The sequence below is a fragment of the Epinephelus lanceolatus genome, chromosome 8, assembly GCF_041903045.1.
Source record: "Epinephelus lanceolatus isolate andai-2023 chromosome 8, ASM4190304v1, whole genome shotgun sequence".
In the NCBI taxonomy this organism is placed as follows: domain Eukaryota; kingdom Metazoa; phylum Chordata; class Actinopteri; order Perciformes; family Serranidae; genus Epinephelus; species Epinephelus lanceolatus.
In genome coordinates, this window is record NC_135741.1 from 4,836,975 (window position 1) to 4,864,768 (window position 27,794).

Sequence of the window (27,794 nt, forward strand, 5' to 3'; positions counted from 1 at the left end):
GGTTCTTCCGCTGCCGGTAGACTGAACGTGAGGTACCAAGAAGAAGAAGAAAAAGCAGAAGTGTCTATAACGTCGAAACAATCACAGATAGACCTTTTTATGACACCGAGTTACAGCGGAGAAAAATAATAAAATCATTGTGTACAAGATCTGTCGAAGCCAATCCACTCCAGGTGAGTGTAACGGCGCTGAAACACGGTGTCTTTTACCGGCATGTGAAACGGCGGCTGGTGGAGGAGGCAGCTGAACTCTGTTAGCTTAGATGCTAGCCCGTGACTAGCAGGAACATAACCGATTGATTCCCGAGGAAACCAGCTAGGGCGAGGCTTATACATATATATAGCCTGCTTCTGTTACTAACTGTTAGCTGAGCTGCGGATGAAGCTGGCGCCTTCCAGCTCCGTCACTGAAAGACTGTCGCATTAACCGTTACAAGCTAACTCAAGCTAGCGGGTGCTTGGTGAGTTCAGGGCGGGGAAAACGTCTGGACGTCTGTGAGATAAATTGGCTCACGTTAGCCGGTGGTAGAGTTTAAGCCGGTGACAGAAACGTAACTGTTAGCTAACTGTAGCCACATAAAAGGAAAAGGGCAACTAATTCAATCGACTGTCAGGTCACTTATTAATCATTCAGTCTTTTAGGTAGCCGCATAGCTACGTTAGCTTTGTAGGGAGCTAAATTAGCTGGTCAGTTGGCTAACTGCCGCTACCGTTAGCTTTCAAGTTTCTAGCTGGGGCCCTGTTGCATCAAGCTAGCCGTTAAATGCTATCGCTCGGAATATCAGTAAGGTTAGAGCTGCGGCTAACGGCTGTTTATATTATTGGCAAATTGCTGTTTATGTTCTCCATTAATCGTTTAGCATATGCCACTTCGTGACCAAATGAAATCTTAATACTATATGTTAAATTTAGTGGTGGAAGAAGTATTGAGATATTTAAGTTAAGTAAAGTAGCAGGGCCACAGTGCATGAATATTCTGTTACAATAGTCCTAGATTTAAACTTTCTAAAGCAAAAGTTTAAAAATATTAGCATAAATACTTTAAGTACCAAAAGTAAAAGTACTCATTATGCAGTATGGCCCATGTCAGAATCATGTTTATTATGTTATTGATTCTAATGAGAGATATATAAGAGTACTTTATTAATCCCAACAAGAGCTTATAGTATTTAAGGGGGATGCCACCTAAAGTAAGAATTCCCATATGTTATTTCTATAGCCTAGGGACGTTTAGTGAATATTTGTCTCTGTGAGCTAAGTCTCAAAGCCAGAAACCAGACAAGTCAGTCTTGAACTTGTGATGTCATAGGGTTTAAAGTCTGGAGCTGCTCCACAGACAATGAATGGGAGCCTGAATTTGTGGACCCAGAGAATTTTTGTTTGCTTTTGTAGACCTTAATGAGCTTTATTCTATAGTAGAGTACTCAGCTCTGAAATAAAAATGTACCCATATACTCAGAACATCCCACTGGGTGCTCTCAGTGTCATCTAAAACATCTTTTACCATTCATGCTCTACAGAGCAGCTTCAGACTTAATACCCAATGACATCACAAATATGAGCTTAGGTGAGTTGATTATTTTACTATTATTTTGGACTGTCTAAGACCCTTTGAATTACATGTTTGAATTTTGAAAATGGGCATAGTTCCCCGTTAAGACAAGATAAAGATTGACATAGTGCAAAATTAAATGTGTTCAGCACTCTAGTGTTGCAGCTGGTAAAAGCGGAGCAGATTATAATTACTTTATATACTGCCAGCTCTCTTAATCTTTAATAATACCGTGTAATTTCTTAGTTTATTTATATTTTCCATTAGTAATCTAAAAATCTGCAGTGTAACCGAAGCTTTACAATAAATGTAGTGAAGCAAAAAGTACAAATGTGCCTCCAGAATGTACTGGAGTAGAAGTGTAAAATAGTATAAAATGGAAATACTTAAGTAAAGTACAAGAAAAAATTATACTATAAGTAGAGTACCTGAGTAAATCTATCTGGTTACATTTCATCAGTGCAGATATGTATAATATTTTAGTCATTTTAGTTCAGGTAAGTTAGTTATAATATTAGTTAACTGACTTGTACATTATTGTTGAACTGTTAATGCTTTTGAAGCCAGAATATTTCAAAGAAAATTGTCAGGATTTTTTTTATTTCTCAACATTTGACAACTCTGTGCTCAGGTAGAAGCCATTATTTGGTTATTATGTATGAGAGAAACCTTGGCAAACAGGTAAAATTCAACAGTTTTATTAAATGAATTGACAGCACAACTCCCCATTAATAATTACTCGATATGAAGACTCATATGATATTTTAATCAACTCATGACAAACTGCTTGCCTATTTATAGTGTTATTTCTCATTTAGATGTGACATAGTCTAACAGGATGCAAATATAATAGTCAGCTACATCTGAAGAGAACTGTTATTCCTATGAGGCCCCAGCTATTACTTTCAGCTGTTGAGGAAATAACTGGTCTGGTGTAGCCTGGAGATGAGCCACAGCAGAGACTGTGGATGATGGTTTCTGATGTAACTACAGACCTTTATGGAGACATAACATATATGTCTGTAGTGACTGTAGCAAATACATGATGACTTAAAACCTCAGTTAGTCAGTTTTTTAGTGTCTGACCTCTTTAATCATAGACACTGCTACTGTCATCCAGAAAAAATGACTTTGGTCGAGCTAGTTGTTGTTGAAGACATATCATAAGTTGTGCTTATGTAAAGTATTGTTTGATTGCCAGCATATTTGGGTGTGCCTACAGTGCAACACTTTCCCTGTCAGAACGCCAGAAGCTGGGCGGTGCAGGAAGGTTTTTAACTACAATGAGATCCAAAATGAGATGTCAGTGTTCACACTGGTTGTCTCCATATTTCATATGATTATATTACAATAAATTGAAATGCCATATGTGATATTTTAATGCCATACTTGTGATCAATTGATTAATCAATCAACAGAGTATTAATGGCCAACTATTTTGATAGCTGCTTATGTGCCAGTACATAATTTGTTTCAGCTTTTCAAATGTGAATACTGGCTGCCTTTTTTGTCTTCTAAAATATTGAACCAGACATTTTGCGGCTTTTGATTGTTCGCCTGTTGGACTGAGAATTTGTCTCTACACAAATAATTTATGAAGTAACAACCACAGTTACTTTGTGTGTGTCTGTGCATCAGGCAGTTCTTAGTCATGTTATGTACAACCAGCTTATCATGAAAAAATCCACATAATGATGACTCAGCATCAAGGATGCACAGTAACCCTCAGCCATCAGGTCTGTTCTGGTAAATTTGGCTGTGACCGGTAACATTATCTGCTCCACCATTCACTCTGACAGATAAGGCAGTCATCATGTAAATTTTTCTCACAATTGTTCTCTCCTCTGTGTCAGCAGGTGACCGACAATGGCTGTGAACGTGTACTCAACCTCAGTGACCAGTGACAACTTAAGTCGTCATGACATGTTGGTTTGGATCAATGAGTCTCTACAGATGAACCTCACAAAGATAGAAATGTTGTGTTCAGGTAAGAGATGTTTTGAGTATGTCTGTCATGATGGTAGGACCAGATATGTTTAATTAACAGACAGTTGTCAGAGCTCTTGATACAGTTCCGGCATCATGCGTGATATTTTGCATGACTGTGTTGTGGAACAGTATGTCCGTCGCTACTGATGCTTAATACTTTGCCATGACTCATCAATAAAACATGTTCTTGTAAGTCGTCTTTAACCCTTTTTACACAGAGATCGCACTACAGAGCCACTATAAAGTCCCCTTTTGTGCTGCCTTTGCATTTTTACACAGCACTAAACAATGGCGGCATCATGACTCTCCGGTGTGTGATTTTAGACAGCATGCTGGCATCATGGAATCAAATGTGCCACAACGGATGTGTCATGTAACACAACAGCTTCGGCCTCTAGTGTGACATGTAACATATGTGTCTGCAGCATTTTATAATCAATAACAGAGACATCAACATGACAATAACAATCATTTACTGTCTCTGTTATATGGAGGCTGATGTCATCCTCTGCTCAGAGAATAAGGAGCTCCCAGACCTCACTGTTTTCCCAACGTCCTCATTGAGTTAGCTGCTAAGAGCTACGTTTTAAATCTTTGGCAATGGGTCACACGCATAACACGTCGCCAAAATGTCACACCCGTGCTACCCATGATCCCGTCCTGCCAGCTGACCCGACAGAAATAGTTTCTGCGCTATTACTACTGTACTTTCATTCCCGGCTCAGAGGCAAGACAATTTTGACCTCCATCTCCACCATCTTACCTTTTCTACAGAACAGCAAGGTGGAATAACAGTGTGAAATTCCCACCAAGAGGCAGTGTAAAAGGGGCTTTTGTTCATCTCAGATAAACTAGGAAAACTTTAATTTTGTACTAAAAGTAACAATAAGTTTCACACCTTAGCCAATTTAAAATTTTAACTGAAATTAAACACAGTGGCAAACTGCACATGGTGTATCTATGTTACCTGTTTGACTATTTCTGATTTTTTTTTTAACATACCAAATGCATGAGAGTTATCCTGATTCAGTACAACAACATTAGTGGCCTGGCCCCTTTTATTAGGTACAATATTTAAAATATTTGATGGTAACTGGCTGCCAGGACCTTAAATCGCTGCCTTTTTAAGAAGTGGATAAAACCACCTGCACAGCTGTTGCTGCCAGATGCATCAGCTGTAGCTGATTTAAAGGGCGATGAAGACCAATAGGAAAATTTTGCACAACTGCTTTAACCCTGTGAACTGCTGATACTCATCACTCTTTCACTTCACACCCATCGACCTGTGCATGCATGTGCTGTACTTCTGCAGATTATCTTTGTGGCTTGTAAATATGCAAACTCTCAGATTTTAGTGTGTAATTAAAAGGCTTGTCAGAACAGCGGGTGCAGGCAGAGTTTGCTCAAAATAGAAAATAAGCTGCTTTGTTAATTTCAGGTGATTGAGCAGATTCATGCACTACTTTTTATCATTACGATTGCCCAAACATTACTGTTGTCTTGTTGGGTTTATGGTAGTGTATGTGCATTATGGCTGGTGTTGTTTGGAAGTATTAAATTCTGGTTCAAATTCTGGTTCTGTATTAGTAGTTTTCAGTATCAGTCAATCAATACTGTATTTAAAAAAACACAGCCTGTTTAACCACACCCCAAGTGTTCAAGTACATCACTTTTAAGATGAACTTTTGGCTTTCTCTTTTCTCACTTAAAAGGAAAGTGAGTTCTATTTTTATCCTTGTCTGTGGCACTCTCAGTCCACATGCTCTTGTTTTTAGACATCCACTGATTTTTGAACATGCAGCACACACTCAGTCCTTGGGTTGTGTCTAGATTTGTAGAGACTCTAATGAGATTTCACGTTCCATGTTTTAGCCCAAACTATTACCTTTCCCTGACCCTAACCAAGTCCTTTCTGTGCCTAAACCTAACCAGACCTTAACCACAGCATTGTCACACCATAAAACCACAAGACAAGAATATTTTGAAGCAGCTTGCAAGACTTTTGCAAATCTAGGGTTACCATCTAGCCACGACCCAGTTTTTGTAACGATTTTACTATATTTGACATTAGAGGACGTGTCCTGTAATTTCTTTCTTTGGATCATTTTCATCGTCCAGGTGCTGCCTACTGCCAGTTCATGGACATGCTGTTCCCCGGCTCTGTGCCTCTGAAGAAAGTTAAATTTGGTGCCAAGCTGGAGCATGAATACATCCACAACTTCAAGCTTCTGCAGGTTTCCTTCAAAAAGATGGGGGTCGACAAAGTAAGTAACAACGCTCCTGCTGTACTATACTGCATGCACGCCAGTTTCAAATTACATGATGCAACAACAGAAGTGCAGAAAGTTTGGAAACATGAAGGAATTCCTGATATGCAGCCCTCATGTGCAAAGTGTTCATACAGTCTGATACCTCTACTGTGCTCTGAGCAACAGGGATAACAGCCTGTGATGTAGTACTTTTTTCTTTCAAGCCAACTGCCAGAAAAATTAATTAATTGGGAAAAATGTGCTACTTTGGCTGTGATGGCACTGCCTGCCTCTGTGTGTAGTCACCACTCTGTATCCTTGCTCAGGGTCCTGCCCATAGCTCTCTGTGACTGGTTACGCATCATAATAGGCTGCAATGCTACAGACGGGCGAAGATGAACGCAGTATGGAGCTGCTTCAGTGGAGCAGAGCTGTGTGTCAAATGTAAGGCAGCAGATATTACTGAAGTTGCAATAAACCATAATACTCTACGCTGGAGTTGGAAAAATACCCAGTGTGTCTGCTGGTAACACACACACAGGACCAAAGGCATGATCTCTCCAGGCTTACACCTGGTGAAGAGAATAAAAAGAACAAGGAATCTGCATACAAAAATATCCACTGCATCTTGCGCTTCACACTAAGTCCTGCCAGCGGTTGGCTGATGAGAAGCTCTTAATGTAGAGCAGCTGCAGGAAGTGTTTGGATCACATTAATAGTATCGTAACACTATCAGACTTATTTACAGCTGTCATCAGTAGCACTGAAAATGAGTGAACATGAATCATGTCGCCTGATCGTGGAGGATTAGTTTGCACTTGGTCTAGATTACTGGTAAACCCGCTCACTCTTTCCTGTGGTGGGGAAACCACTGTGCTTGCTAGCCTACCCCCTCTTCTCACACACCTCTCTGTCAGTCTAAAATATAATCATCTACTGAGGGACGATGATGTATGAAGGGCTGCATGAAGAATGTAAAACACCAAATATTTAAAATAAGGACAAGGTCTTAAGTTTTTAGATTGTACGGGGGAGCTAAATGTTTTGACCCTTGATCACCTCGGCTGATTGTTAGAACAGACTACTCTAAAATGTTTTCGTACTGGTATGCAAACTGGAACTCCTGTCATCCCCTCCCAACCAGCTGAGCTGCCTCTGCTGATTGGATCATGAGTCACTTTGTTTTTTCTTAGCACTGTTAGCTCGTCTGTCACTCCTTGGCTACTATTTACTCTGTGTGCCCTCTGCTTTCATTTGTCACTGAGTAATGAGACACCAACTTGACGGCAGAGATACAAACTGAAATGCTCAACTGTATTTCAGCCCTGTTCTTTTTGTGCCACAAAGTGCTGAATCATGGTTAAGTTAATGTGACATGATTGTATGCTCGAAGTGGAACTACACTATCTTTCCATTTTATTCTGCAACATCAGAAGCTCTTAATAAAAACTTAATTGTATTGCAAATGTTTGAGAGCTTCCTACAGCTCTGGACACTTCACAAAGTCTTGATATGTCAACAAAGATAATAAAGGGTGGGGCAGATCCAGCACAGTCATCATTTGTTTTCAGACTAAACATGAAGCAGCTTGCAGGACTGTTGACTAAGCTGCCATAATTTATTCATGTTTCAGCTTCCTTCCTGTCGTCCATTTGTGAAGTGATCAGTGCTCTGTTTGAAATGCCTGCACAGTGTTGATTCATGGATCGCTGTAACAGATGCTCGAACACTGAGAGCACATCAGTGGTATTCATAGCAGTGCAGTGTTATAATCCCCGGCATTGTGCCTACATTGCGGACTTTGCCCTCATTCATGCTTTGTGTATTGTCTAATGATGTCAGTCTCCTCCATCGCTGAGTAATTAGGTTTACTGCTGATGTCTTCTTTTTGTTTTACTGCTGCTCTCTTTTCCTCACTGTGGCTTCGATCCTGGCCAGCTTTGTGTTTAATGTACGTACCATTCTTTTTCTGGGCCTAGCGTCCTACACAGAACATACATTGTTATCCCATCGTTTTATTCCAGCAGGTCAGCAGCTGCTCTGTGAGTCAGTGTCACAATGAAGGATGTTCCTGCGCAGCTGTTTTGGCTTTCAGTTTTTTCTCTTTGACTTTTTTTTCAAAACCATTTTCTCTTCCTGTCTTGACACTCTTGAGATTACCTATTTAAGTATGGATTTGTGTGTTGGTAATGACACAGCATGTTTTTTAATCTGTTGTGTCTTAGGTTTCGAGTATGGAACCACTCTATTTTTTTGGGTGTGTGTACAATTGTGCCAATAATACCAAATTGGGACCCAAGCCTGTTAAGTTTATACTGAATACTAGGTCAGATTCTGTTTTAAAACGATTTTCGCAATGTGAAAGGTGTCTCTGGTAGTGATGAACCTACAGAGAATTACCACCTGAATCTGCAGCTCTGCTCGGCTTTACAGAGCTGTATAGCGAGTTTCTAGCTCATTGTTCACCTGTCTGACCCAAAACTATTTTAGTCGTCACCAAACAGTGGAATTACAACTTCCGAGCCCATCACATGATGCCATTGAGCCCAAAAAGATTTTTCCAGTAGACTTACATCATGAAAGACACGTCTGTAAATCAGAATCTTGCCGCGACATGACTAGCTTAACCATCAGTATGTAATCCATTCAGTCCAGTCACATTTGGGAAATCTAGAAGAGTCAACCAAGATTAAATTTAAAATCCTCATTCAAGTTGTGGAGAGCTAAATCTGTAGTAGTGGGCTTGGTCGGGGTAAGTCTTAGGTGCCCTTGCTCTTTAGGCCCAATCTGTGCCGATTATTTGGGTAATTTTATACTGGCAGTTGAACAATTTTGGCTTCATGTGCCACTGAGCAACTTTAGAGGAAGTTAGAGGGTCTTGCCTCCAACACTGTATCTAGGTCTGTTTCTACAGCCATGCTCTAACCAATCTCACAGCGCTGTTTTCAGAGAAATAAGCTGTAAAAATCCATTTTACACTATGTGCTTAGCAGCAAAGAACAGATAGATACAGTGAACATAGGGGAGCATTTAGCAGCTAAAGAAGCAGTTATTTCCTTCAGGAGTTGGTAGAGACTTAAAACAGCTGAAAGAGAGTGAATATTGGACTTAAATTCATCAGGTGGACACAAACATAGAGACTCCTAATGAATAATCATGTTGCTCCCTTAATACTGGGTGTGGAAATGACTGTTTGCTTACAAGTTCAGCCTAAAATGTGATAATATGCCAATGCTGTGATCGCAGCTTGTTTCAGCTGCCTCCAGGTGGTCAGAAACATCACTTATTGCAGGTTTAATCAAAGCGCTTTGTATATGAATGGTTTTTATGCAGTAGGGCAACGTGTTTTAAATGTAGAATTTTGGTATTAGTACCACAACACATGAACTGTATTGACAGTGATACTGAAAATGCAACAGTACCAGTTGTGGCACACACACTGACAGAGAAGTTACAGCTCATTTAACCAGGCTACCAGGCAGACACACGTCCAGACATCCCCGTCCTGACTGTCTCTCTTTGCTTCCAGATAATTCCAGTAGACAAACTGGTGAAGGGGAAGTTCCAGGACAACTTTGAGTTTGTTCAGTGGTTTAAGAAGTTCTTTGATGCCAACTACGATGGGAAGGAGTATGACCCGGAGGAGGCGAGGCGCGGCCAGGATGCCATGCCCATACCCAACACTGCCACATCAGCTCTCGCCAAAACCCCTAAAAAGGCCCTCAATCAAGGTCAGAGCTCTGGTTGGTCTTGTGGGGTCAAGTTGTTTGAAATTAGATGGAGAAATGCTGGTAAGTCAAAGCTTTTTCTCCTGTTAATAACCGTGTCTTCTTTGTCTCTTCAGCTCCTCAGAGGCCACCTGTTGCCAAGGTAGCGCCCAAGTTGGCTCATGTCAGCGCCAGAAAGCCAGGGATGGGAGGAGGCGATGAGGAGAGGGCGGAGCTCTTAAATGAGGTCAGCACACCGCTATGCACAGTGAAGAAATAATCACAATAATCGCCATACGATCACTATTGAAAAGTGAAATTAATTCTTAGTTCCACAACAAGCAAATAAAAAGTAAACGTAAAGTGAGTCCCCTGAAAAAGTAGAAACAAAACTTAATGTGTTGTTTTTGCCCTTTCTTCCCACAGATGGAGATCCTGAAATCAACCATTCAGGACATGGAGAAGGAGAGAGACTTTTATTTTGGAAAGCTGCGAAACATTGAGCTGATTTGCCAGGAGAAGGAAGGAGAGGGCGACCCCACACTGCAGAGGATCATCGACATCCTTTACGCCACAGACGTGAGTTTGACACAAATTTAATTCGGTGATGCTGTAATTCATTCTGAAGGCCAAGGAGTCAGTGGATTTTAAAATGTCATTGCTTAGTCATATGAGAAATTAAATCACTCAACAGAATTTTTAAAACGAACCACCCAGGGTGAGGGTTGTTTGCCTGTCAATATACGTCTACTAAAACTGCTTGTTTTTGCCACTGATAGGCTCAGATTGTTATTCTAGGTGTCTGACAACATTATGGAAAGGATCCCTACAGAGATGCACCTTTTTGTTTAAACAGAAACAGCCTCGAAATTGCCATTACCAAACCCACCAGACTCCATTTAAATTAACAGTAATTTTAGCATTTGAAGGGCCAGCTTATCTTACCATCTAGTGGGAAGGTGAAACAAGGTGTTGTTTCAGAGTTTTATTTTGTTCCTTTAGTTTCTGAGTGAAGTGTGCTCTACGATGGTAAAATTACTGTTTATTTAAATGGAGTCTGGTGCGTTTGGTGATGGTAATTTCAGGGCTGTTTCTGGTTAAACAAAAAAGGATCTTACTCTTAAACAAAAAGGTCTATCTCTGTAGGGATCCTTTCTTTAATAATGTCAGACACATACAATAACAGTCTGAGCCTGTGGACAAAAAAAGCACACTTAGTGGGTGTAAATTGATGGTGTAAACATGAGTGGTTACTTTGCAGCCTATTTCGCCACTGCTGGCTGCAGCCTGCTCAGCACTGGACCAAGGCTGAAAAAATACTTAACTTACCCTTAAGATATTCCTCAATTTCAGCCATAGAAAATGACTACAAACAAAGATAATGGCTGTAAACAATACTAATGAGTGATATTCTATATTTGTTTTAATGTCAATAAATCTCACAAAAAGACCAAACCAACAGTAAATGTATCTACTAACAAGTACTGTGTGTGTATCAAAGGCTGATATATCTATTTCCTGTGTGCCATAGAGCTCCATTGTTGTCCAGAAATGTTTAAAAACCACACTGTTGTACTGGGCAACATGTTCCTTCATTACCATAAACACACACATTGTAGTTTATTTTGACTCCATCCTACATTCATTGTCCTGTTGCCAGAAACACTCACTAGAGCACCAAATGAGGATCAATCCACTGCTGAAAATAGTCCTCAACAAATGCAGTATTTCCTCCTGTTGGTTTGCTCAAAAGCTTTTTAAGAAGTGAAAATATCTGTGTGTGTGTGTGTGTGTGTGTGTGTGTGTGTGTGAGAGATGTGTTTAGTGAAGAAATAAGTCTTCAGTAGGAACCAATGGGCTCAGAGCTGAGAGCCACAGAGGAAGTTAGAAAGTATTGCAGGATGGATTAACACATCGTCGGTTTCTGTGCCTTATTCTCTAAAATGAACCAGTATGTTAGATAAATATGTTGTGAGTTCAACACCAGATTAAAGCCCACTTGCTCGGCTGTTAACAACTGCTGATGCCATTGTGAATTCCTGCAGAGGAATGGAATGCAGCTCGCTCACTGAGCCTGAAAGTTTTCAGTGGTGCTTGGCTGACTTGCTTCTATTTACCGCACCGTTATGTCACTTTGCTCAGAGACAGTCCTGCACTATTGATTTTAGGAGCAGTTCTGGTTCTTGGTGCTGTATTTGTATTGCTCGTAATTTTGACTTAATGTGCTCTTGACTTGTATAGTTTTGTATAGCATTTTTTTTTTTTTTACTCTACTTTACTTCTATCTATCTGTACTTCTCTGTTTGTGTTCAGACACCTGAAATGTTGATCAGAAAACCAGTAAAGGCAATGTTCACAGTATGAGGAATATGTGTAACTGGCAAAAATAATAACCCAAGAATTGCAATAATGTGTGTTAATGAAACACATGTGTTAGGCTTTGAGACAACAAGGCTCAACCCATATTGCTTAATTTGGGGTTTTCTGGCTCCAGAGAGATGACAAGCTTAGAATCCAGACCTCAGGTATCTCTATAGTGTGTCGCTGTTTTTTCATAACGTTCTCCTCTCTCTGTCCCCCTCTCTCTCTCCAGGAGGGTTTTGTGATACCTGATGCTGAGGAGCAGGAGGAGTTTTAATATTCAAGACTGCAAGCAACTTTTCACTTAGATGCTCTGGTCTACACCTCGAGATCCTTCCTCAAGCCAAGACAGCCAGTTTGGTTTTATATCCAACACCAAACCTGATCTTGACTTGTGCCCCCCCCTCCCACCCCAAACCCTAAACCCCAACCTGCCGGATTTCTTCCTCTTAAGCCTTCAACTGCCATACAGCTCCTTCTTCCCTGAAACATCTTTTTACCAATAATCAACAAAGCCTCGGTCACTGCCTCCTCTTCCTCCAGTCCCCCGCTACCCTCACCTGTAATCCCATCCTTCCCAAAACCAGATCATGCAGTACATATCTGGTTTTTGTAATGGACTTGAGTGTGAAAAACACGGTGATGTTCTCTGTGTGCGCGTGTGAGTGTGTATACGTATGTGCGTGTGTGGTTGTATGTGTTTAAAAAAAAAAACAATTTGAAACAAAACAAACATGAAGAACCTCCTCTGAAGACCCGGCTGTCAGGTCACCAATCACTTTGTCCCAAACTAACCCAGATCGTTTGATGGCACTGTAGCCGCTTTGTGCCTCTGCTGTTGACACTGAGTTTTAATTATTTGGAGAAAGACGCATGCACAGAAGAAAAAGAAAATACACATTCCCAACTTGAACACTTAGTTTTGCATCAATTTGAACCAAACCTGAGGCGTATCTTGTATTATTTTTCCTAGCTGGTCCCTATTTTACTTATACTAACAATGAGTTGACTTCATGGAGCCAGCAGGCCTTCAGAAACATCATTTACCAGTTTGATGTAGCCAGTATGTTTCTAAGTAAGTTTAAATAAGTAAAGAGCAACCTGTGGGCTGCACACGTTGACACTGAAGGGCTCAGGGTTTAGTCTGGGACGAGGCAGCAGCCGGGTCTTCTCTTGGCCATTTTTCCACCAAGGACACCATCCTGATTTTGTCCTGTTGAGTTTCAGATGAGTTTTGTAAATGTATGCTACTGTTCTATCACATTTCCCCCTCACTCCATTTATTTCATTTTTTGTTTGTTTTTTTCTGTTGTATGGTTTTGGGGCACCTGTCTGTCATGCTCTCAACTTTATACATTTGTTTTCAATTGAAGTTGAGTTTTTTTTCCTCACACTCACTAAACGATCACTGTTGGAAAGATTTACATCGATAGAGAAAAGGGGTTTCTGATTTAGAGAGTGGTTGCTGTTCATGTAGCAGATCTTCTTGCTTCCACTTCTCCCATGCTCCCTCTCCACCGCGTTGTTCAGGCTTCTTAAATGTGCAATCCTCAAGTCCAGGAAAGTGGCTTCCTCTCTGAGTGTAAGACGGCAGCCTTTTGATCAACACGCCAACTTTAAGTAAAAAATGCAACAACAAAAAAAGTTAGACTGCATGATCAACAGATTTTGTATTTTTGGTCTTTTTGGAGAACCTGCTTTCAGGCACGTGCACTGTTTCATACCAGAGGCCTTCCCTCAGGCTGCAGCCAACACAAATAATTCCTTATGGGAGATTCACAGCAGCCACATCACAAACACTGTGAGCTCCGACTGTGGCTGAACAGTGCGTTCACTACATGTAGCCGACCACAGTCGAGACCATCATCTGATCTCTGCCTGGCTGAGTCGTGGAAGTTGCTCATGTGCTTCTCTCAGGCTTCGTCTTCATCAGTGAAACCTCTGCTCTTGTTTCTAATGTTGGATTTAGTTTTTCCATAAGACGTGGGATCAATGAGTTGCCACACTGAGGACAGATTTCTTTCTGGGAATGCTAGACAGGTGTCTTTTTCCTCCTTTTACCTATTTCCACTTCCGGACTGACCAATTTTAATACTAATATTGTATATTGTGGATCTGATTTGAGACCAGTGTTTCCACTGTAAAGATGTCATATCTGACATATTTGTACCTAATTTGAAACAACACATTAATGTTGATTCCACACAAACCGATAACTTTAACAGCAATTTGTTATTGGAATATAGAACTTTATCAATGGCCTTATTCGGAGCATTTTTCTTTTCATAAGAAGACATTTTTCTTAACTTTTTTTTTTTTTTTACTTTAATGTAAGTCTGCTGTTTTGGGCAAATGTTTGTACTGTTAGTCATATTTTTAATGTGTTCTGAAAATAAACAACATTGGAGGTATTACGGACAAAAGCTCGGATGTGTCAGGGTGCAGCGGACCACCTGTCTTCCATCTAATGCTCAGAAAGCAAACAAAAATATATATTGATGGTGTTTCAAGACAGTTTAATTTAATTTGAGGGTTTTTTGATGAATTATTTGTGATATTCTTGCCATGAGTTAGCTGAAAAATGCAGGTTTTCAACAAAATACATTCTGCAGAATTAAATTAAAGGGGTGCTGAGTTGAGCTTTTTCATCTGTGGAGCAGCTCTCCATCTGAGACGTGCAGATAGTTAGTATTTAAGTGTTGTAGCTACATGATTTAATAGTTGACAGAACTCACGCCTTTAACAAGCACTGCCATGAGGGTTGAATGTTGCACACAATCAAAGGGTGCCTGGGTGTTAGATTTTTTTTTGTATTTTCTGGTAGTTTCCTTCAATAGGACCACTTCGAAAAAAATACATTTCTACTTTTAACCTTTTTAGAAATAATTTCCAAATCATATATTTTTTTTAGAATGTGTGCTTTTTAACACTCCAAAGAGTGATTTGAGTTTTTTTCTTTCTAACCACAGTCAACCTTTGTATTGTGGTGATGATGTGCAGATGCAGTAACTTCTTTTTTGTTATTAACTCCAGCACATTAGATTTTAAAGCCAACTCTGAACATGAGGTTAAACTTCTGACTTTTAGCTTTAATTTGGGAGTTTTTACATCCACTCTGGGTGATTACTTTAGGACAAATACTCAGTTTTTTGGACAATGATCATACAGATGAGTCAACCAGGAAGTTTTTTCTGAGTTCGTCACCTCTTTCAGTGAATTTCTAAAGGCAAAGAAACCCTTCACATTTGCTGGAAGTGAATCTGGCTGCAGCAGAGGCCTGATAGAGCATTATCAAACTGCCTGCTAATGTCTGAGCGACATCAGAGGGTCCAAGACTGACGAGGATTTGACCAAATATGAAGCATAACTGTATTAAGGTTCATTTGTCAAACACTTTTTGGACCGGGCACTTTGAATAAAGAGACCTCCCATTCCTCTGCTGTTCACCCGAACATGGATGCAACCCCACATGAAATAAAGCTACAAGTCAGGACTTTATTCTGCAAGTAATTCTTTAATTTCAAATTAAATGTGCTGAAGTACAGATGCAACACTGCAAAAACTGCTTCCCCAAAATGCTCCCTTCTGTCAGGATCTTAGGCGCCAAAATATTTACTGTAATTACAACCTACTGTTATGGAGACATTTTGTGTCAGAGGACACCGCTCTGTTAACGAGTACGGCTTCCTGCAACTAATGAACACTGTCATTGTTGAATCATCTGCTTACCAGAATCTCAATTAATCAATTGTTTCATGTATCAAGGGTCAGTTGGCACAATTCCTTGGATCACAAGGTTGTGTTTCAAAATGTCCTGATTTACGTTTATAATGATATAAAATAGCAGGTCCTCGCATTTTAAGAGCTGAAACCAGGACATTTTTGCTTAGACGATGACTCAAAATGACACATGGACTATCTAAATAGTTTCTGATTACCTCCCATATATGCACACAGAAAGCTTAAAAACGTCAGAAGCAAACTGAATAGTTGAAATTCATTAATACTGGCTAAACCGCCCTCGTCTGGTGCTTAAAGCAGGATAAATGAATGCTCCAAATTAATTGCAAATGCTCTTTCCCCTCACAATATTCCTAGGCTGGACTGTTTGTTAAAAAAATTCTGATTTGAGCACTTACAAACCCCTTATGAGCCATTTTTTAAGATATCTTTTGGGGACACCCGTTGATGTTTGTTAGGTGGGTTGATGCCAAGACAAATCGTAGCACACTGAGGACAAACGCACACTCCCCCTCTCTCTCTCTCTCTCTGTAAACTGTGAGCCTTCTCAATGCAGGACAAAACTTGAAACTGTGGACAGAACAGCAGCTTTCCCCCGTTTGGAGCAGGTCTGGCGAGTGTGTGTTGTCGAGCCTTAGTGAAGAAGTGCTTTTTGTTATGCAATGTTAAAGGGGGAGCAGATGTCCCCCCTTTACATAGTGGCCTCTGTACTGAACCCAGTGCCAATGTAACCTCCTCCCTCCTCTAACTCCAACAGTCTGTATTTAATGAGTCACAATACAAACTGTCATCACTTCAGTCACTTGTCAGGTGGGATTTATGACATCATGAGATGTTTCATGAGGTTCTGACAATCGTCTGGTTTTCCTGACAAGTCATTGAAAGTGTTTCAGGTTGTGCGTGACTCCTGTCTGGTTTAATGATGGTAGTAAATGTGTTGATGTAGGTGTTACTGAGGAAGACTGTGTGCGGTGTTTGATATTAGAGGTTTCTTTGGATGTTTTCAGTCAGACACACACCTGCAAGAGGCCACGCTCAGAAACTTTTGGCCACTCTGGGGATCCATAACTGTTATCTCTGGTTTAAATCAACATGCATGTTTGTGTCGCTGCCAGCAGATCTTCAGTGTGGCTGAAGTGCAGCGGCGTCACGCAGGTGTGTTTGCTGAAAATGTCTGAGCAGAGTGAAATGATGGCTTTGAAGGTAGCGCTGGTGCTTGTGTGACCTCAGTGCCGATAAGCGTCGTGTACACTGTGAGTCTCTCTCCTCTCTGTCTCCTGTTTCTGCTGGACTTTGGTGTGTTTGTTATACTCTGGAAAACTCGGTTTTCTTCAGTCAAGTTTGGTACAGACAATAAAAACAGTATTTCCACGTCAACACCGGTCTGTTGTCTGTGTTTGATTGAACTGAGTTCCTTATTAGTTTCTGGAGAGATCAGCAGTCACACTAGATACAAGGTCACATAAGTTACTGTATTACAATTCATCTTGAGGGAGGCGTTAACCCAGAGCTCATGACCATAGGTGAGGGCTGGGACGTAGATGGGCCAGTAAATCGAAAGCTCCCTCTTCACCATGACAGTGCCCACATCACTGCAGACGCCATGCCAAACTGTAGACCCATCTCACACTCCATTCTACCCTCACTAATGAACAAGACCCTGAAATACCTGAACTCCTTCGCTTAGGGCAGTAACCTCCTCCCATCACAGAGGGGGTAATCCAACGTTTTCTGGCAGAGAACCATGGACTCAGACAGGGTGCTGACTCTCATCCTGACCTCTTCACACTTAGCTGCAAACTGCCCCAGTGCATTCTGGAGGTCACAGTGTGACCTTAACCACATCGTCTGCTTTTTGCAGATGAGTTTCCTCTAAAGCGTGGCTAGGCTCAGCCTTAGAGATAGGGCGCGGAGCTCGGACATCCGTAGGGAGCTCAGAGTAGAGCCACTGCTCCTTTGCGTCCAAAGAGGCCAGTTGAGGTGGTTCTGTGGAACACACTGGAGGGATTACATATCTCATCTGACCTGAGAACGCCTTGGGGTCCCCCAGGAGGAGCTGGAAAGTGTTGCTAGGGAGAGAGACGTCTGGAATACTTGGCTCAGCAGGCTACCCCCACGACCTGGCTTCGGATAAGTGATTGAAAATGAATGGATGGATGGGAACATGAATGTTTGTACCAAATTTCATGGCAATCTATCAGATAGTTTTTGAAACATTTCACTCAAAATCACAAATTACACATTAATTGAGCCAAATGTTTCCCTCCTTTAATGAAGTGCAGTAAAAATCTCAAATATTATCTCAAATATTAATTGAAAGTGCCACTATTTAGAAAATGAACTTGATTATTCCCCGAGTGAACACCTTTAAGGTCTGTGGAAGTGTTCATGCAGTGTCATATTGTTTACTCTTGATACTCTTGTCAAGAGTATAAAAAGTACAGTCCGTCTTCTTGAAAAGCACTTGGAAATACTCTCGTCATGATGCAAATAAAAATACTCAAGGCAGATTCTGTCTACGGACCCGGACACGTTAAAATAAAATGGAACCAAGTAATGTGGAGGCTGGTAGGGACTGTACCTTCGAATATCATCTACTGGTTTCAATATTTTTTCACTTTATGTGTGAAACGTGCAGTAAATCAGAGGAACATGATCACATGAAGAAAACGACACATGAAAGCTGAGCAATGAGAAAACAAAGCAATCTTTGTGACTCACATGTGATCTTTTAGTCCGGGCCCAAGGTTGACCTCTGACCCTCAGCGCTCCAGAGCTGTGACATCAGACAGAGCTGGAGTCGCTTCTCAATATGAAACACACACAGTCCGTGCTGGTGGAAACACTGAGATGCTTCAGAACCAATACCATGATGAAATAATACTCTATTACAAGTCCTGCACTAAATACCCCATGTATGTAAATGTACAGAAGTATTATCAGTAAAATGTACTTTAAGAATTAAAATTTCTGGTTCTGCAAAAATCTTGAGTTATTATAGTAAATGACTAAATCTTTGGCTAATTTTAATATATTGGATAATTTGACGTCTGCTGACATTTTAAATGAAACAATCGGAGAAACTTTTTGGTAGAAATCATAAACATCTTAACCATGACGAGAGGCCCCAACTGGACACTAATATTTTTTAAGAGGTCACAGGACAAAAATCTTGGGAGCATACCTTGTTAATCTGTAACTACGTGTTTTTTTATTTCATTTTATAAGCTTATCATATGTTTTTTAATATAAAATTTTAATCCGGATAGATACTGCTAAACCTGTCAGATAAATGTAGTGCTGTAAAAAGCACAATATTTCAAATGAAGTAGTCCAAATACCTTCAAACTGTACTTAAGTACAGTACTAAATTTACTCAGTTACATTCTAGCACTGCCACACAGTAGGAGTAAAACAAAGTGATGCTGAAGCTGTGGTCAAACCCTCTGAGAGCTCTGCAGACACCAGCAGCAGAAGTTGAACAGTAACGCCACCTGCTGTTTGTCAGACCAAACTTCACTGGTCCAAACTTAAATCAAACTCTAAGTGTCATGCACAGTTTTGTCCATAGAGGGCAGTGTTTGACAACACTGAGACTGTCACAGCAACTGGTGTAGTTTTCTGAAGAAGTAGATGTACTTAATTAATGTTTCTATTTTTTTTAACAAAAGCAATACTAAATTATAATAATACAGTGTCATACTCCAGCCTGCTTCTCCAAATTGGGAGATCCCTGAGTGACAGCTACTGTATGTCATACACTAACTATGAATCGTACCCCATACAACGCCACCTCAAAAAAACTGAACTATCCCTTTAACCTACGTTTTGTCCTGTTTAATGTTACAATAACACGCACAGTGACAGCACTACAACAAGAAGCATTTTCTTTCTTTCAGCTTTCTATTACAGTTATTTATTTATTTTGTCTTTGTTTTTCTGCTTCTTTGTTCTAATCTGTTTTTTTAAATTGGTGGTCATTGTTATGTTCTCTTACATGTGTATGTCTGTGTATCATATATAATAATAGAAATTTTAAAACATGACTCAGCATACAGTACAGGCCAAAAGTTTGGACACACCTTCTCATTCAATGCGTTTTCTTTATTTTCATGACTATTTACATTGTAGATTCTCACTGAAGGCATCAAAACTATGAATGAACACATGTGGAGTTATGTACTTAACAAAAAAAGGTCAAATAACTGAAAACATGTTTTATATTCTAGTTTCTTCAAAATAGCCACCCTTTGCTCTGATTACTGCTTTGCACACTCTTGGCATTCTCTCCATGAGCTTCAAGAGGTAGTCACCTGAAATGGTTTCCACTTCACAGGTGTGCCTTATCAGGGTTAATTAGTGGAATTTCTTGCTTTATCAATGGGGTTGGGACCATCAGTTGTGTTGTGCAGAAGTCAGGTTAATACACAGCCGACAGCCCTATTGGACAACTGTTAAAATTCATATTATGGCAAGAACCAATCAGCTAACTAAAGAAAACGAGTGGCCATCATTACTTTAAGAAATGAAGGTCAGTCAGTCCAGAAAATTGCAAAAACTTTAAATGTGTTCCCAAGTGGAGTCGCAAAAACCATCAAGCGCTACAACGAAACTGGCACACATGAGGACCGACCCAGGAAAGGAAGACCAAGAGTCACCTCTGCTTCTGAGGATAAGTTCATCCGAGTCACCAGCCTCAGAAATCGCAAGTTAACAGCAGCTCAGATCAGAGACCAGATGAATGCCACACAGAGTTCTAGCAGCAGACCCATCTCTAGAACAACTGTTAAGAGGAGACTGCGCGAATCAGGCCTTCATGGTCAAATAGCTGCTAGGAAACCACTGCTAAGGAGAGGCAACAAGCAGAAGAGATTTGTTTGGGCCAAGAAACACAAGGAATGGACATTAGACCAGTGGAAATCTGTGCTTTGGTCTGATGAGTCCAAATTTGAGATCTTTGGTTCCAACCGCCGTGTCTTTGTGAGACACAGAAAAGGTGAACGGATGGATTCCACATGCCTGGTTCCCACTGTGAAGCATGGAGGAGGAGGTGTGATGGTGTGGGGGTGTTTTGCTGGTGACACTGTTGGGGATTTATTCAAAATTGAAGGCACACTGAACCAGCATGGCTACCACAGCATCCTGCAGCGACATGCCATCCCATCCGGTTTGCGTTTAGTTGGACGATCATTTATTTTTCAACAGGACAATGACCCCAAACACACCTCCAGGCTGTGTAAGGGCTATTTGACCAAGAAGGAGAGTGATGGAGTGCTGCGGCAGATGACCTGGCCTCCACAGTCACCGGACCTGAACCCAATCCAGATGGTTTGGGGTGAGCTGGACTGCAGAGTGAAGGCAAAGGGGCCAACAAGTGCTAAACACCTCTGGGAACTCCTTCAAGACTGTTGGAAAACCATTTCAGGTGACTACCTCTTGAAGCTCATGGAGAGAATGCCAAGAGTGTGCAAAGCAGTAATCAGAGCAAAGGGTGGCTATTTTGAAGAAACTAGAATATAAAACATGTTTTCAGTTATTTCACCTTTTTTTGTTAAGTACATAACTCCACATGTGTTCATTCATAGTTTTGATGCCTTCAGTGAGAATCTACAATGTAAATAGTCACGAAAATAAAGAAAACGCATTGAATGAGAAGGTGTGTCCAAACTTTTGGCCTGTACTGTACATGTTTAATTAGTGTTTCTTTTATAGAATAGAGAATAGAATAGAATATCTTTATTGTCATTAAACATGTACAATGAAACTGAATGCAACCTCCTCAGTGCAAAGATAAGTAAAAAAAAGAGCTCATAAAAACAAAAACAAACTGTATAGTAAAAATTAAAGGTAAAACAGTGATAAATATTACTCTTAAAAAAACACTACATAACACACATGCAGGACATTCATTCATTCATTCTGTTAACCTTTTTTTCTAGTACATTTACGTGTATCTGTACACTTATATGTAATGTAATAATAATAATGATAATAATTATAGCTGCTGCGCAGCGATGGGTCGGGTCCGGGCATTTCTAGGCAATTCTGAGCAACAAGCAGAAGAATTAGAAAACATTTAGCAACACAATCTGCCTTTTGCATCCATTGAGGCTTGAACTCACAACCTCTGAGACTAAGGATCAATTTCTATCTCACTGAGCTAATTAATCAGTGACAATTCATACGTAGCTTCGCAAATTGACTAAGCCAGACGTGCAGGTTTAGCAGCCGTCAGTGCATGGAAAAGCAGATTTCAAACCGCTGTAAAAAATTCAGTTATCGAAACAAAAATCTGAAAATACACATATTGCATCTAGACAGCATGGAGATGTTGGTCATTTGTTTTAACAATGATTGATTTGCTCCATAAGTGAAAAACTGATGTTTAAAATTGCCATTTTTACATTGACTCCAATTGTTCACATTAGAGCAAAATTCAAAATGCTGTCAAAAATTCAGTTTTTGAGATAAAATTCTGAAATGTGCCACACATCATCTACCATGACCCTAGAATTTTGTCTTTTTTCATGAACATTGAAGATTTATTTAGCAAGAATTTGCATGTATATGTTTACAGTACCGTTTACAGTCAAACATTTTGATGCACTGTAGGCTCAATTTTTGATAAATCAAAAATCTGAGAAACGTAGTTTTTGTAGGACAGTCTGAAGATGCTCTGTAGCAAGTTTGGTGTCAATTGAGCAAAAATTGTGGGAGGAGATAGGTTTAAGAAGTTTTACAGTTTTTGAAAAAAAAAACCAGAGTGATGAACTTCATAATCTTTAATAGGTTTAAGCGGACAAAAGTTTCTTCAGTATTGGGGCTACAGTTTGATGAAAGCTGTGAAGTTGTAGCACGTATGGTTGATTTGTTATGAATTTTCAAAGTTTTGAACTTTAGACGCTTGCTGTAGCGCCACCATCAGGACTATTGGCTTGAGTTTACAGCTGAGGATATCTGGCATGAGACTGGACCTTTGTGCAAAGTTTGGTGAGTTTTCACCCATGGGAAGTATGATTTCCTCGGAAGAAGAAAGAAGAAGAAGAAGAAAAAAAAGAAGAAGAAGAACTAGGATTACAATAGTGTCCTGGCAGTTTAGCTGCCCGGACTCTAATAATGATAATAATAATAAACAAACGAACGAACAAAAATCTTTCACCATAACAAAATCTCACGTACTTTTTTATCATTGAGCATTCGATTCAAATATAAACACTTGAACGCAACGATCGGTGGTGAATACCGTCTTAATTGTGTGAATTCGGAGTTTTCAAGGAGTACGCGAAGACACCGTGCGCTCTGATTGGCTGCTGGTCAGGGCCAAACAGAGTTCAGTTTGTCAAAAGAAAAGAAGAAGAAGAAGAAGAAGAAGAAGGAGCAGGAGCAGGCGCAGGCGAATGTCACCGCTGGGACAAAACAGTTCACCTCCAGCCTCCCCGACGGCACGAAACTCTCTCTGTTGACTGAAAGAAAGCTTTTAATTTAATTATTATACACATATTAAATCTGTACAGCTAAAACAGGAGGGCCTCGTCTCGGCGCGCACGCTCGTTTCCCTCTTCTGCTGGAGTGAGCTAGCTTGCCTGTTAGCTTAGCAGGACACCCACTTACCCGTGTCCGTGTGTGCAGGACTTTACACTACCAGGAGCGGACAGATTCACCCGGAGCTGCACCGAAACGGACTTACACTTTACTTTGCAACTGCAGCTGCACGTACAAGCTCCAAACGCAGTGTTTGCATGCGACGTTTCAACAGCACAGCAGCAACAACAACAACACAAAACATCCTGGGAAAAAAACAAGGAAGTCTAAATGAACTTAGCTGCTAGCTAGCATCGAGCTAGCTCTGCAGCAGCAGCATTGCTTCATCGTGCAGCTTGGTTCTGCAGCTGAAGGAGGGATCTGTGCAGCCTCTTCTCTCGTCCTGCAGAGCTGATATCGATTATCTTCTGGCCGTGCAGTGGATATATCGATTGATATTTAACGGCGATAGCGTTAGGCCGTAACGTTAAGTAGAGTGATCTCCCACAACGATTGTTGACTACCAAGTTGGAAAAGAGTCAAAGAAACATTTTGGAGATGATTCCCGACAAAGCGCCGAAGGAAGACGTCTTCCACGGGTCTGAGGACTTGAAGAAGGAGGCTCACATCCCCAGCTTTGAGAAATACAAAGAGCTCTACCTGAAATCCATAGAGAGTCCTGAGGGTACGTCCACCTTATAGTATCTAAATCCAGTTTTGCGAAGTGACTAAGTATATTTACTTAAGTATAAATATAGTACTTGTGTTTTACTTGAGTACTTCCGTGTTATGCTACTATATATTCATACTCTACTACATTTATTCAGTAGCTTTAGTTTCCAGTTATATTGTAAAAATGGATTAATAATATAAAATATAAACTAACTAATACAATGTGTTGTATTATTATAAGCCAAGTAAGACAAACAAGAAGTATATTAAGTAGTTTAAATAAGCTCCACCTTTATCAGCTTCAACATCAAAGTGATGAACACATTAATGCATTAATAATCACAATACAATAATATAATAAACCACCCATTCTTAAAATTTGGGCCAAATCATGTCCCACCCCTCCAAAAAGCTTGAAATGACAAATTATCAATATTCTCATTTAGTTTCTTGGGTGAAATATTACTTTTGAAAGATTGAAATGTATGGAAAAAAAAGTTTTATACAATATTTTGATATGCTTTTGTCTCTTCAGATATTAAACTTGCCCTGTGCCAGGAATTAGCCTCGTCCCAGACTAGAGTCACAGCTTCAGACAGTAAAAGCATATGTTGTCACAGTCTGTAAACCAACAGTACACACTATGCACACGATAACAGAGGTGTAAAAGTGTCCTGCTATGATCATCTTGGTTTAAAATATATTCACTTTAAAATGTTGGACCTGTAAAGATGTGTCACAGATTTTTGTCAAACCAGTCATTTTTATACAAAAAAACGTAATTTAATCAGGCACAAAAGGGGTCAGCCAAATCCTGTCTCACTTCTTGGTTTTCACAAAGGCAGATATGCCTTGGTAAGCTCTCTGCTTTTTGATATGTTCATTAAAGAATATCAGTATCAGGTGTGTCTCAACCATATCAGGTCAACTCCATAGCCCTTCTAAATCAAAACATAATAAGAACAATGGTTTAAAGATGAATATTTTGATTGGCATAATGGGAACTCTAAAGAAGTTTTATAAATAAAATGGCTCCTCACTACCACTGCTGTGAAATTAATAAATACATAACTGTGAGACCTCAACGCTGTTAGATCTGACCTCTGATATCCATTATGTATGCTGTTCAAGAACAATTTAAATCACAGGGAGTTTGGCCCATCACAAGGTTAGTCAAGCCCTTTATCTTTTGAAATTATTTTTTCCAACAGAATTGAAGTAAAAATCAAACTTGCAAAAGTAAAGTTTTGTCCCAATTCTCAAGAATGTGTGATACATTATTCTGAAATGGGCCGTTCTGCATAATAAGGACTTTTACTTCTGTTTTTTAAGTATTTTTTGATGCCCATTCCTTTACCTAAGTAATACCTTGAATGCAGGACTTGTACTTGTGAGTAACAAAGTATTTCTACACTGTGATACTGCTCTGTTTACTTATGTGAAAGATCTGAGTGCTTCCTCCACCACTTTCTAAATTAACCGAGTATAAAGGGCTTCACTGAGGAGTGCACCTGTCATATGCAGTTTAAAGGCAGCATCTGACTCCATAACACAGCGGTGATTCAAAAAGCAACAGTGCAAACAGAATACTTCAGAGCTGCCGACACTAACGTAAACACAACATAAACCCTTCACACTTGTTGATTCAGCATCGTTAAAAGTTAATTATACCGGTAACTCAGGTCTGTGTATCGCATCCGCATTGTCAGTTTATTATTGAAGGGTGTCGGCAAAGTGCTTCGCCTTAAATACTATGTATAATCTCAAGGTTGACTTCCTTATTTACTTGGCAAACATTGTTCTGGAATTTTTTTTTCTTCTCTCACGATAAGTTGATGGGTTTTATTTTGCTGCAAAAGAGTCAGAGATTTGTCTGTCTACCTTTTCTGTGCTCAACACTTGACAATACATGCAGCACTATATTCTTTGAAAAGTGCCTCTTCTACGCTATTAGACAAACTTCTACCGATAAGGAGAATTCCAGTGGAAAAACTAAACTATAAACAATGGAAACAGTAAAAAAAAAAATGCCCATCAGAATTTTCCAACAGCCAGGTTGATGTGTGTTGAACTTCTTTGCCTGGCCAACAGATCAAAACCAGAAGATATTAAATTTCCAGTTCTATAAAAGGAAAAAACGCAAATCTCTACAATTTGAAAACACGAAACAGTAAATGTTTTCTGTTAACTGTCAATTGACTAATCAACTCATATCAGCCCCAGCTAAACAATTAATCGATTGACATAAAATTAGGTGTTGATTGTTCCATCTATGAACTAGAAAAGAAAATAATAACTAACAGTTACGATAGTAAACTGAATATTTTTGGGTTTTTAGCTGTCCATGTGATAAAAACAGCAACTTGAATCAGTCTCCTCAAGCTGAAGAGTTAAACAGGACTATTTTCACTGTTTTCTCATATTCAATAGACAAAAATATTCATTGATTAACTGTGAAAATAATCATCACATTGTTGAATGTGAAAATAATTTATTTGCAGCCCTAAATTATCATTATCATCATTTTTGTCGTTTTTAAAGCTAAAATGTAGCTTTTCATAGATGAAGATTATTTGATTTTCTTTGTCTTAAATCACAGTAAAGTGATAATTTTCGGATTTTGGATGTTGATCAGACAAAAAATGACATTAGCAGACGTCACTGCAGGCTCTGGGAAACTATACTGACTGCTTTTCACTGACTTTTCTGACATTTTATGGACTTAACAATAACTGTTAGTTGCAGCCCTGTGACCTACCATCATGGTTTCTCAATTAAAGTTTCTGTCATACAGTGGTTGATGTTATAAAGTGTGACATTTGACTCACTGTCACCTGCAGACAGCCTGTAATGAAGGTTATTTGGGGATTTCTGGTTATAAGGAAGTCGCGTGGCCTTTGGGTGGGACCTGTCTCTACTAAACTTACCAGGCAGGAGCAGGAAGATTCTTTATCCGTGCAGCTTTTGTTAATAAGACAGCTGCTCGTGTCATTTCCTTGTCAAGTGTGGAGGCTACATAAAGTGCCTCAGAGGCAATCAAACAAGTTTCTCCTGCAGATGGAATTTGTCCTCAGGCCATTCACTAGAGCTGTGTCATGATGAGATAGTGATGTCGGGTTGGAGGAAATGCTGACCCGGATAAAGGTCTCACAAAAGGAACTCTTATGGGAAGGAAGAGTTACAGCAAAAAGATAGATAGTATATTTGTGTGTGTGTGTAGAGCTGCAAAATTAGTCGACTGACAGGAAATTGTTGGGCAACAATTTTGATTTTCAGTTAATCTTTAAATATATTTCTGAGGCATAAATGTAAGACTCTTTTCTGGCTGCATCTTCTCCAACATTGAGATTTGCTGTCTTTCCCTTTTTTCATTAAACACCTACCAAGACAAGACTTTTTGGAAACTGTGATGAAAAATGTTCTGTAAGTTCCTGCATATTATAGACCAAAAGATTAATCGGTTAAATGAGAAAATAATCATTACAAAAATAGCGATATTGTTAGTTGCAGCCCCGACTAGCCACAAACCAAAAGTTTTATTTCAATAAGAAATTAGAAATTGTTAGTTGCCGTCACATTGTGATTGCACATTTCACCAAATGCATCTTGCAGTCATGCATTATTTTGTGTCTGTCTCTCTAATCCCGTCTCTTCCCGTCCTGCAGAGTTCTGGGGCGACATCGCCAAAGATTTCTTCTGGAAGACCAAACACACGGGTCAGTTCCTCGACTACAACTTCGATGTGACCAAAGGAGACATATTCGTCAAGTGTATGGAAGGAGCTTCCACCAACATTTGCTATAACATCCTAGACCGCAACGTCCATGAGAGGAAGCTCGGCGACAAAGTGGCCTTCTACTGGTTAGTCTGTGTGTGCGTGTGTGTGTGAAGTGTTTGCAGAGTCCCATCAAAATTACCTCCAGTCCTATGATCAAACACTAAGGCTGCTCTCAGACCTAGAGTCGTCTCCTTTGGTCTGAATCAGGAACTAATTTTGTTCCAA

General features: G+C 39.9%; 2 protein-coding genes across 5 annotated transcripts in view; both read left to right on the forward strand.

The window, feature by feature from the left end:
- Window positions 1-12,751, forward strand: LOC117258304 (microtubule-associated protein RP/EB family member 1). 2 transcript variants are annotated; one of them, XM_033629073.2, is made up of 7 exons: window positions 1-173; window positions 3,405-3,538; window positions 5,659-5,804; window positions 9,319-9,520; window positions 9,634-9,743; window positions 9,923-10,075; window positions 12,090-12,751. In XM_033629073.2, the coding sequence occupies exons 2-7, from the start codon at window positions 3,418-3,420 to the stop codon at window positions 12,132-12,134; spliced, it is 777 nt and encodes a 258-aa protein (XP_033484964.1). In that variant the 5' UTR covers window positions 1-173; window positions 3,405-3,417; the 3' UTR covers window positions 12,135-12,751. The 2 variants fall into 2 exon arrangements, with proteins under 2 accessions (XP_033484964.1, XP_033484963.1); XM_033629072.2 differs by having other exon boundaries at window positions 36-173; window positions 3,408-3,538.
- Window positions 12,752-22,925: 10,174 nt separating this feature from the next.
- Window positions 22,926-27,794, forward strand: part of acss2 (acyl-CoA synthetase short chain family member 2) — a 37,559-nt gene continuing 32,690 nt past the window's right edge. For 2 of the 3 annotated variants that reach the window (XM_033628779.2, XM_033628780.2), the window contains exons 1-2: window positions 23,541-23,804; window positions 27,457-27,652. In XM_033628779.2, the coding sequence (XP_033484670.1) occupies window positions 23,678-23,804; window positions 27,457-27,652 (323 nt within the window). In that variant the 5' untranslated portion in view covers window positions 23,541-23,677. Of the gene's footprint in view, window positions 23,805-27,456; window positions 27,653-27,794 lie in introns of all 3 variants that reach the window. The other variant, XM_033628781.2, reaches the window with a different exon arrangement.

Excerpts from the sequence above, each read along its gene's own strand:
- LOC117258304 (XM_033629073.2), top strand. The coding sequence starts at position 3,418 with ATGGCTGTGAACGTGTACTCAACCTCAGTGACCAGTGACAACTTAAGT. Across the intron at positions 3,539-5,658 it reads GATAGAAATGTTGTGTTCAG|GTGCTGCCTACTGCCAGTTC; the intron begins GTAAGAGATGTT and ends TTCATCGTCCAG. Across the intron at positions 9,744-9,922 it reads GGGCGGAGCTCTTAAATGAG|ATGGAGATCCTGAAATCAAC; the intron begins GTCAGCACACCG and ends TTCTTCCCACAG.